The 12,344-nt window shown below is 40.3% G+C and overlaps 1 protein-coding gene across 2 annotated transcripts in view; it reads right to left on the bottom strand.

Annotated features, from left to right (window-relative positions):
* atrn (attractin) overlaps window positions 1–12,344 on the bottom strand; it is a 366,964-nt gene that overhangs the window by 203,350 nt on the left and 151,270 nt on the right. For both annotated transcript variants that reach the window (XM_041191464.1, XM_041191473.1), the window contains exons 11-12: window positions 3,296–3,380; window positions 102–322 (exon numbers count right to left, since the gene is read on the bottom strand). In XM_041191464.1, the coding sequence (XP_041047398.1) occupies window positions 102–322; window positions 3,296–3,380 (306 nt within the window). The remainder of the gene's footprint in view (window positions 1–101; window positions 323–3,295; window positions 3,381–12,344) is intronic.

A 12,344-nucleotide genomic window follows, 5' to 3' on the forward strand; every position in this document is an offset into this window, starting at 1 on the left:
AGCACAAGGCATTTTTTTAAAAAACATTCAGATGTACAAAATGACACATTTAAAATGAACTTAGCAGTGTCAAAAAGGAGAAACAAACAATAAAAACATACATGTCTTGCTGGGGCACATGTCCAGAATCTGTTGCTTTTCTTTTGCCGTTGCCATTTCCCAGGACACACAATGCGCCATGTTGGTGTTCCACACACAGCGGATTCCAGGGGCTGCACCAACACATGCCGCTTCTTCAGTGAAAGCCTCACAGCTGGCTGGGGTATACATCAGAACATCGCTTAGCAGAAGACTGTTGAACCCAGCAAAAATGTACATTGTGCTGAAAACAAGCAAGGAAAACACTGATCAGAATCCTGCGTTTGTCAGGATACTACTCAAAAATCTTTCTTGAAGACAAAGGTAAAATCTCCAGTGGGAAACGTTCATTCCAACTTGATTCCATCCAGAGCAACCGATTGTTCGAAAATGACTTCCCCATCACACGTTACTTGAACAAAATTTAACCTGGTCTTTCCCTGCCGTACAAATGCTACTGGCCCTACTGAGTGTTTCTAGAATTTTTTTTTTAATTTACTTCAGATTTCCAGCATCTGCACTGTTCTCCTTCTTGCATCTTAAGCTGCAGGCATTCCAATAAATCCCAAATAAAAATTGAATAGGATACAAGAATTGAGTCAGGAAGAATGGTAAAAAGACAGAATTAAAGGTTCTTTACCTAAATGCACACAGCATTCATAACAAGATATATGAATTGATAGCACAAATAGAAATAAATATGATATAATGGGCATAACAGTGTCATGGCTGCATGCCCACAGCTGGGACCTGAAGGTTCAAGGTTATTTAACAATTTGGAAAGGCAGGAAGAAAAGAAAAGGAGCCGGGTAGCTCTGTTAATCCAGGATGAGATTAGTACAGTGATGAGGAGTGATCTTGGTTTGGAGGAGCAAAATATAGGATCAATTTGGGTGGAGGTAAGAAATAGCTGCTAGGAGTGGTTAATAGCTCTCTGACAGTAGCTACACTATAGGATAGAGTATTAATCAAGAAATAATGGGGTTTGTAAGAAAGATACTGCAATAATCAAGGGAGATTTTAATCTTCATATAGATCAGACAAATCAAATTGGCAAAGAAGGGTGAGTTCATAGACTGTATTCAGGACAGTCTCTCCGAACAATACAGTCTGGAAACAGGCTTTTTAAGACCTGGGTAATGTGTAAAGGGATGAAACTAAAGGCTGGCACATCCCATGAACTCGATGCCCTGCAATGGTCTTAAAGGAAGTGGCTGAAGAGGTAGTGGATACAGTGGTTGTAATCTTCCAAAATTCACCAGATTCTAGAAAGGTCTCAGCAAATTGGCAAACCTCAAATATAACATGGCATTCAAGAAAGGAGGGAGGCAGAAAGGAGGAAAATATACACCAGTTAGTCTAACATCTGTCATTAGGAAAACACTAGAATCCATTAAGGACGTAGTTAAAAGGGCCTTTATAAAATCATAATACAATCATAATACTATGAGGCAGTCAACATGGTTGTGTGAAAGGGAAATAACATTTGACAAATGTATTAGGTGTTCTTTGAGGATTTAACAAGCAGGGTGGACAAAGGGGAAACAGTAAATGCATGTATTTAGATTTCCAAAAGGTGTTCAATAATGTGCAGCACAAAAGGTTAGTGCAAAAGGTAGGAAGGAAAGCAAGTTATGAAGAGGATACAAAGAGCCTGAAAAGGGATATAGATAGGTTAAGTGAGTGGGCAAAAAATTGGCAGATTGAGTATAACGTGGGAAAATGTGAGGTTGTCCACTTTGGCACGGAAAATAGAAAAGCAGGTTATTATTTAAATGAAGAGACCCCACAGAATGTTGCAGTACCAAAGGGGTCTAGGTATCCTTTTACAAGAATCAAAAAAAGTTAGCATGCAGGTATAGCAAGTCATTAGGAAGGCAAATGGAATGTTGGCCTTTATTGCATGGAGTGATGGAGTATAAAAATAGGTAAGCCTTGCTACAATGGTACAGGGCAATGGCGAGACTGCACCTGCAGTAAAGCGTACAGTTTTGGTCTCCTTACTTAAGGATATATTGCATTGGAAGCAGTTCAGAGAAGGTTCACTCGACTGATTCCTGGGCTGAAGGAGTTGTCTTATGTGGAAGGTTGAGCAGATTGGAGTTTAGAAGAATGAGGGGTGATTTTATTGAAACACATGGTTCTGAAGAGCTTGAGAGAATGTTTCCCCTCATGGGGGAGTCTAGCAATAGGGGGCACAGTTTAAAAATAAGGGGTCTCCCATTTAAGTCAGAGATGAGGAAGAATTTATTTTTTCAGAGGGTCATGAGTCTTTAGAATTCTTTTCTAGGAGTAGTGGAGGCTGAGATAGCACGGCAATCCAACCATACAATGATATGTCTACCCACGTTTAAATGATTTGTCTCAACCGTTGAACTCCTGTGGCCAAACTGTAAATACTACTTACAAGCCAACAAGCTCTCTGTTCCAGTATGCCTGCATGTGCACCCACATCCCCTGGAAATGCTAATCCTAAAAACTGTTTCGTTCGAGCAAACTTCAGTCATCAATCTGATGATACTGATGAGCCAGAATCTTCCCATCGAAACACCTTCATATGTCTGATTGCCTGTGTTTTCTCTTGACTAGTATATTCACTTCTTTGTGTTTCATTTAAGGATGTTTATTTTAAGCCCAGTTCCAAAGACCTGTGGAACACTAGGAAGCAAAACTTGGCCTATTTCTGAAAATTGTCCATTAAAAATGGCCATTTTTGCTGTCCTGTCTTTTGAACTTTTTAAATGTTGGTTTCCTTTAACCTTTTATTTTCTTGAGCTATTCACAAACTCAGGATGTGCGAATGTTGCAAAATGCAAGGTGGCATAATCAAAAGCGGAGGGGTTTGTGACAATCATTGTCACGGGTTCACCTACCTACAATGATGCAAAGACTCTAATAATGAGGGGCAGTGCTGAGGAGAGATTAGAAATGTTGCTGTGAAGGAACATATCCGAAGACAGAGGAGCTCACAAGGGTGATTTTTGTATATAAATAGGAAAACAGATGGTGTTCAAAAATGCTAATGCTGCAAAGAGCTAATACATGATGTTTCTGAAGGAAAAGTTCATATTGAAACATTTCTCAACTGTACTTAAACATCTAGCTTGTGATGCATGTAAACATTGAAGACTGAAAATATTTCAATATCTCTAGATTTAAATAGACAAAGTCTTAGCTGTGATTGCTATCAATTAACAATTGAATCTCTGTTCCTTACCCATTGCTGAATACTGCTGAATGACCAAACCGGTTGACATCTTGAGAAAGATCAGGTGTTGGCAGTACAGCCCATTCATCACAAGCTGTGGACACATAAAAGCAAGTTAACCAAAAGACCATCAAGCTTAGCCATGAATTAAACCAATTAAACCATATTATAACGTGCATAAAATTTACTCTAATCACCGACACAATTAAACTGAGATTGATTCATTAACATAAGGTTTACTTAAGAAATTTACAGTTTACACTATATTATTCACAAGAGGCTCAACAATTATGTGCTACTTGTTTTATTGTCATAGTTGTCATGAGGGTATCAACCAAATAGTGTAGGCATGGAGTCACAAGCAGACCAGTAGAGTTACTTAACATGATGAGGTGTGATCTCAGGAACTCTGGGTGATTGGTTTCATACCATAATAATCACACAGCCATATCCTACTTTGACTTCGACTCAGATCCAATTTCTCCACCTTCAGACTGAAATGATCAACTCATTGAACCCTTAACATTTAAAAACAACATATGGACAGGCAAAAAACAGTCGGTACTGTACCCATTCAATCGCAGGTGGGATGGTCCTATACAAATCATCCCTAAAAATGAACAAATCTCAAAACTTAACTAACCAGTCCCTTAACGTTGTTCAGAACTGCTCTACTGCCATCTAGAGATAATTTCCCACCCCCCCATCAGTAGCACAGGAAAACAACTAATAGAGTCAAATCTCCTATAGGTTACTGAAGTTGTCGAACACACTGACATTTGAGAATATGAAATGTGAATTTTTTTTTCATTCATTCATGGGATGTGGGGTTCGCTGGCTTGGTCAGCATTTATTGCCCATCTCTAGTTGCCCTTGAGAAGGCTGCCTTCTCGAATTACTGCAGTCCATGTGGTGTAGGTACACCCACACTGCTACAAGGAAAGGAGTTCCAGGAATTTGACCCAGAGACAATGAAGGAACGGCAATATATTTCCAAGTCAGGATGATGAGTGACTTGGAAGGGAACTTCCAGGTGGTGGTGTTCCCATCTATCTGCTGCCCTTGTCCTTTTAGATGGTACTTGTCTTGGGTTTGGAAGGTGCTGTCTAAGGAGCCTTGGTGAATTTCTGTAGTGCTTCTCAATGTTAGATGGCATAAAAGGTTAATCCAGAGTTAAATAGCACCTAGCAGAATTGTTCACTCTAACTCATTACTTGGAACAAACACCAAGCCAAATGCACAGTTTGTAAATGCAGTGGCTCATTCTGCTGGCAGAGCTCTTGTGACATAACTATGGAAGAGATAATTAAATGAAAAGATGCACCTAGCAAGCCTTTGTAGCTGAAACTTTATGGAGTCATTTTAATTGGTACAGGCTATTAAGGTACCACTTCAGAAGCTTTTGGAAGCCTTCTATAAATAGGAAGGACAGCTCCAGTGCCGGAAACACATGTTGCAGCTCCAGTCATGCCGTTAGAGGAAGGACTGTTCATCTGATGCTGAACAGATCGGGCCAACTTTGGGACAGTGCAATCCACCACCATCAAAAACACCATTAAAAAATATATTTACTGAGTGGGTTGAAACAGGATAAGTTTTAATAAGACTGATGACAATATTTTTAATGCAGTTCTCAAAATGGCTGAACGTTTACATAACTTCACCCTGAAAATTACAGAAGGGAGTTGTGCTGTCTGGAAGCAGCCCATCAGGGCAATCAGCTTAGATGAGTGGCCCATCCTCTGAACTACTCTAAGGCATCTGGACATAATCCATCTATTCAGGTGAGTGCAGACCAAGCCATTAAATTCAATCATTTTGGAAATGGACCCAGGCTGAGGAGAGGCTTCATTGACCATTTAGTCTAACCACTGTAAACAATAGAGCTCGAAGGAGGGTTTCAGAGCTTGCAATAACCAGATTTTATAACTGGCTAATTTGTGAATGGAGTCTTGTGATAGTATGCTAATACTTTGTGTTAAAGAAGACACTGATACTTTCCAGAGTTGGCATCAGACAAACCACAAATGGGTAACAGCGAGAAGAGAACTCGTGGTCTCCCTTCACTCTCTCCAACCATTCTGCAAGTGTGAGACCTGCCTGTATCTGACCAACAAAACACCATAGGCAGCGTCTTCAACAGAAACTGCTGACTTCAGAGGAAAAGACAGAGATTGCCTATCAAGATTTTAAAATCATCTTCGTGCAGAATCTGGAAAAATCACCGATCATGGCCTGAAACCATCTATCACATCAATGCACTGGATCCATATATGATTGACTTCCTTTTGGATGCTCTTAAACAATTTAACCTACCCTCCCTCCTTATAACCTACTTGTGTGTGTGTGTGTGTGTGTATGTATGTGTGTGTATATATAAGAGAGTTGGATGTATTTGAGAGTGTGAGTTGGAGAGTTTTTATTATTTTTTAATCAATCAATCAGATGTTAAGGACAATAAACACTATTTCATTTTCTTTTAAATCTTACATGAAAATCTGTGTGTAAGAGTCTTTCACAGTCACAGCACTGATGCGGCCAACCAAGAAGTGGAAAGAAAGGGGAGCCGTAGCGAATGGTACTCAATGCTGCTGATAGCAGTATTGAGTACCATTCATAACTCCTCAGATAGTGAAGCAGTCCATGCCTGTATACAGCAAAACCTAGGCAACATTCAAACTTGGGTTCTCAAGAGCAAGTAACATTCGCACCTTAAGTGCCAGGCAATGACGGCTGCCATCAAGAGGGAATCTAACCACCTCCTCTTGACACTTAATAGCATAACTATTGTTGAATTCCTGACCATCAACATCCTGGGGTAAATCATTGACCAGAAATCAGCAGAGAATGACTAAAATGCTAATAAAGAGGGAAAAATTAAAGTATGAGAGAAAGCTGGGTAGAAATATAAAAGCCGAGCAAGAATTTTATAAATATTTAAAAAAGAAAAGTTAACCAAGTGAGCACTGGTCCTACAGAAAGTAAGTCTGGAGAATTGATAATGGAAAACAAGGAGATGGCAGATGAACTGAACAAGTATTTTGCATCAGTTTTCACCATAGAGAATACAAGTAACATCACAGATGCAGTTATAAATCAGGGGAAGTAGGTCAGGAAAATTGCTGTCACCAGAGAATTGGGACTGATTAAATTGTTGGTGCTACGGGCTGACATGAGCCTGGGTCCTGATGGGCTTCAGCTCAGGGTCTTAAAAGAAGTCTCGTGAGATAGGTTGGTATAAATTTTCCAAAACACCCCAGATTCGGCGAAGGTCCCATTAGATTGGAAGGTAGCAAATGTAGCTCGCCATTTTTCAAAAAGGGAGAAAAAGTGGGAAACTACAGGCCAGTTAACTTAACATCTGTCATAGGGAAATTAAGGACAGTGTCAAATTGAAAGAAAAAACATACAATGTGGCAAAGATTAGTAGTAAGCCAGAGGATTGGGAAAATTTTAAAAACCAACAGAAGGTGACAAAAAAAATAAAGAGGAAGACAATAAACTGACGGTAAACTAGAAAGTAATATAAAAACGGACAGTAGGAGCTTCTTTGAATATATAAAAAGGATGAGAGAGGCCAAAGTGAACATAGGCCCCTTAGAGAATGAAGTTGGGAAAATAATAATGGGGAACCAGGAAATGGCAGAGGAGTTGAATAAACACTTTGCATCAGTTTTCACTGTACAAGATGCTAATAGTATTCCAACAACACTAAATAATCAAGGGGCAAAAGTGGGGGGAGGGGGAAGGAAATAAATACAATAATTATTAGAGGAAAAGTAGTCGGGAAACTAATGGGGTTACAGGCCGATTAGACCCCTGGACCTGATGGGTTGCATACTAGGATATTAAAGGAAGTAGCTACACAAATAGTGGATGCACTGCTAGTAATCTTCCAAGGATCTGTAGATTCTGGAGAAGTCCCAGAGGATTGGAAAACTGCCAGTCTAACACCCTTATTCAAAAAGGGATGGAAACAAAAATAGGTAACTATAGGCCAGTTAGCTTAACATCTGTCATTGGGAAAATGTTAGAGTCTATTATAAAGGATGAAATAGCATTTAACGCATTTAGAAATACATAAACTAATCAAGCAGAGTCAGCATGGCTTCATGAAGGGGAAATCATGCCTAACAAATTTATTAGAGGTCTCTAAGGAGGTAACAAGCAAAATAGATAAAGGGGAACCAGCAGATGTAACATATTTGGATTTCCAAAAGACGTTCGATAAGGTACCACACATAAGGCTACTTAATAAGATAAGAGCCCATGGTGTTGGGGGGTAGCATGGATAGAGGCTTGGTTAACTAATAGAAGACAGAGAGTTGGGATAAGGGGTGCATTTACAGGATGGCAACCTGTAACTAGTGGAGTACCACAGGGATCAGTGCTGGGGCCACAATTATTTACAATATATATTAATGACTTAGATGAGGGAAGTGAATGTACTATCGCCAAGTTTGCAGATGACACAAAAATAGGTGGGAAGGCAAGTGGTGAGGATGACACAAGGAATATGCAGAGGGTTATAGGCAAGTTAAGTGATTGAGCAACAAGTTGGCAGATGGAATATAAGGTGGGAAAATGTCAGGTTATGCATTTTGGCAGGAAGAATAGAGTACAGCAAGTAATTAGGAAAGCTAATATGTTATAATTTATTGCGAGAGGAATTGAATATTATTTAAATGGAGAAAGACTGCAGAAGGCTGCAGCACAGAGGGGTTTGGGAGTCCTTGTGCATGAATCCCAAAAAGCTAACATACAAGTTCAACAGGTAATGGGGAAGGCAAATGGAATGCTGGCCTTTATTTCAAAGGGAATCGAGTATAAAAATAGGGAAGTCTTGCTAAAACTATACAAGGCACTAGTTAGACCATACCCAGAATACTGTGAACAATTTTGCTCCCCTTATCTAAGGAAAGATATGCTGTCATTGGAAGCAGTCCAGAGAAGGTTCACAAGGTTGATCCTGGGTATGGAGGGATTTTCTTATGAGAAGAGGTTGAGTAGGTTGGGCCTGTACTCATTGGAATTTAGAAGAATGAGGCGTGACCTTATTGAAATATTTAAGATTCTTAGGGAGCTTGACAGGGTAGATGCTGAGAAGGCTGTTTCCCCTTGTGGGAGAGTCTAGGACCAGAGCGCATAATCTCAGATTAAGGGAGCGCCCATTTAAAACAAAGACTAGGAGGAGTTTCTTCTCTCAGAGGGTAGTCAATCTGTGGAGTTCTTGACCACAGAGGGCTGTAGAGGCTGGATCATTAAGTATATTCAAGGTTGAGACACAGGCAGATTTTAAATCGGTAAGGGGATCAAGGTTTAAGGGGAAAAGGCAGAAAAGTGGAGTTGAGGATTATCAGGTCAGCTGTGATCTCATTGAATGGTGGTGCAGACTCGATGGGCCTAAAGGCCTTTATCTGCTCTGTCTTATGGTCTTAAAATGTTAGAAGCTATTATGAAAGAAGTTGTAGCAGGGCACTTGAATAAGCTCAAGGTAATCAGGCAGCGTCAACATGGTTTTGTGAATGGGAAATTGTGTTTAATCAACCTATTGGAGCTCTTTGAGGAAGAAACATGTGCTGTGGATAAAGGGGAGCCGGTGGGAGTACTGTACATAGACTTCCAGAATACATTTGATAAAGTGCAACATCAAAGGTTATTCTGGAAAATAAAAGCTCATGGTATAGGGGGTAACACATTAGCATGGATAGAAGATTGGCTGGCTAACAGGAAGCAGAAAGTGGTTTTTTTTTAGGTTGGCAAAATGTAGAGAGTGGTGTGCCACAGGAATCAGTGCTGGGACCTCAACTGTTTCCAATTTATATAAATGACTTGGATCAAGGGATTGAAGGGATGGCTGCCTAATTTGCTGATGACACAAAGACAAACAAGTTGTGAAAAGCACATACGGAGGGTACAAACAGATATAGATATGTTAAGCGAATGGGCAAAGATCTGGCAGATGGAGTTTCATGTGGGAAAACGTGAAATTTCTCATTTTGGCAGGAAGAATAAAAGAGAAACACATCTAAATGGTGAGAGATTGCAGAGCTCTGAGGTGCAGAGGGATCTGGGCATCCTAGTGCATGAATCACTAAAGGCTAGTATGCAAGTACCGCAAGTAATTAGGAAAGCTAACAGAATGCTATTATTTATTGCGAGGGGAATTGAATACAAAAGTAGGGAGCTTATGCTTCAGTTGTACAAGGCATTGGTGAGGCCATATTTGGAGTATTATGCACAGTACTGGTCACCTTATTTAAGGAAGGGTGTAAATGCATTGGAAGCAGTTCAGAGAAAGTTTACCAGACCTTCCTAATGCCTGGAATGGGTGGACTGTCTTATGAGGAAAGATTGGACAGACTAGGTTTGTATCCACCGGAGTTTAGAAGATTAAGAGGTGACTTGATTGAAACATAAAAGATCCTGAGGGGTCTTGACAGGCTTGATGTGGAGAGGATGTTTCCTCTTGTGGGAAAATCTAGAACTAGGGATCACTGTTTAAAAATAAGAGGTTGCCCATTTAAAACAGGGATGAGACGAAATTTTTTCACTCAGAGGGTCGTAAGTCTTTAGAACTCTCTTCCTCAAAAGGTAGTGGAAGCAAAGTCTTTGAATACTTTTAAGGCAGAGGTGGATAGATTCTTGGTAAGCAAGTGGGGTGATAGGTTATCAGCGGTAGGTAGGATGCAGGTTTCAGGTTATCAGATTAACCATGATCTTATTAAATGGTGGAGCAAGCTCAAGGGGCTGAATGGCCTACTCCTGCTCCTTGTTTGTTTGTTAGCTGGACCAGCCATTTAAATGGCTGATACAGCAGGTACATCTGCATTCTGTGGCAAGTAATTCACCTCCTGACTCCCCATAGCCTGTCCATGATCCACAAAGCATAAGTCATGAATGCAATGGAATATGTGCCTCCATGAGTGCAACTCCAAAAACACCCAAGAAGCTTGACATGGTACAGAACAAATGGACCATTTGATTGGCACCCCACTGACCTCCTTAAACTTTCACACACACTACCACCAACACACCAATCTGCAAAGTGTACCACCTACAAGATACACTGCAGAAACTCACCAACGTTTCTTCAACAGCACCATTTGGGCCTACAAGCTCTCCCGCCCAGAAAACAAAGGCTGCAGGCACATGGGAAAGCCATGACCTGCAAGTTCATTCCCGGTCACCATCCTGATTTGGAAATATATCACTCTTCCCTCATCGTCCCTAGATGAAAATCCTAGATCTTGTTCCTGAATAGCACTGTTGGTGTACCTACACCACATGGGCTGCAGCGGTTCAAGACAGCAGCTCAAGGGCATTTGGGGATAACAATAAACGTTGACATGGCTAGTGATGCCCACATCCCAGGAATGAATTAAAAAACTCTATTTTGTTAACTGGCTTTTCTTAATTAAACCAGGACAACACTAATTAAATTCAATGCCTTAATAGGCCTGCAATTGATATTCCCCATCTTGTTGTTAACACGAGCTGCATCACTCTGATTGACCAAACATTTGAACTAGCATAACTTCTATCCAAACAACATAAGTTTAGAAAACAAAAAAAGAGCAAATTACTTAATTTCATCGCTTTAATACTTGTCAAGTACAATAATTTGCAGCAAAGCTAAGCTAGCTGCAAGTATAAAGATAAATACATTCACAATATGTATCAATAATATATCAATATATCAGTAATATTTCCAAGTTTGCTGATGACACAAAACTAGGTGGGAATGTGAATGGTGAAGAGGATTTTAAAAGACTGCAATGCGATTTAGACAATTAAAGTGAGTGGGCAAATACATGACAGATGCAATATAAAGTGGATAAGTGTGAAGTTATCCACTTTGGTCAGAAGAAGAGAATGGCAGAGTATTATTTAAATGGTAATAGATTGGGAAATGTTGATGTACAAATGTTGATGGGTGTCCTTGTACACCAATCACGCAGGTGCAGCAAGCAGTTAAGAAAGCAAAGGTTGGCCTTCATGGCAAGAGGACTTGAGCACAGGAGCATGGGTGTCTTACTGCAGCTGCATAGGGCCTTGGTGAGACAACACCTGGGGTAGTGTGCACAGTTTTGGTCTCCTTACCTAAGAAAGGATATACTTGCCATAGAGGGAGTGCAGCGAAGGTTCACCAGGCTGATTCCTGGGATGGCAGGATTGTCATATGGGGAAAGATTGGGCTGGCTAGGCCTGTATTCACTGGTGTTTAGAAGAATGAGGGGAGATCTCATTGAAACATGTGAAAATCTGACAGGGCTGAACAGACTGGATGCAGGGATGATGTTTCCTCTGGCTGTGGCGGGGGGGGCGGGGTCTAGAACAAGGGGGTCACAATCTCAGCATACGGAGTAGGCCATTTAGAACAGAGATGAGGAGAAACTTCTTCACTCAGAAGGTAATGAACCTGTGGGACTCTCTACCACAGAAAGCTGTGGAGGCCAAGTCACTGAATATATTTAAGGAGGAAATAGATGTCTAGACTGTGAAGGCATCAAGGGGTATGGGGACAGAGCGGGAGTATGGTGTTGAGATAGACGATCAGCCATTATCATACTGAATGGTGGAGCAGGCTCGAGGGTCCGAATGACCCACTCCTGCTATGTTTCTAAATATACAAAATTTAAATTTCTTGGGTAAGCAAGTTAACATTAGAAAGTTTGCACTGTACTGAATAGTTCCTACATTAGATATATAAAGAAGACATGAAAGATAAAAGTGAAATTTTTTTATTGTAGAGATAAGAATCAAACACGACGCCAAACGCAAATAGTTGAATTCTGAATTGCTCCTAAGTTTTTCAAAGTATGGGCCAGACTTCACCGACATACTCCAAAAATAATTGGATTGTGTAGTGACTTCAGGATTGCTGCATAAAACTGTCTGGCTATAATTTTAAATTAAAAATGTCTTTAAGCTTATTAATCTCAGGAAGAATAATATATCACCTTTATCCTCTCTAACCTAAACTGGTTTTTAGTGTATCAAAACCTCAAATTTCCTTAGTTTTGTTACAATTTCCACCTCTGTAATCCCCTTCAGT

Source organism: Carcharodon carcharias, chromosome 1, assembly GCF_017639515.1.
Source record: "Carcharodon carcharias isolate sCarCar2 chromosome 1, sCarCar2.pri, whole genome shotgun sequence".
Classification (NCBI taxonomy): Eukaryota; Metazoa; Chordata; class Chondrichthyes; order Lamniformes; family Lamnidae; genus Carcharodon; species Carcharodon carcharias.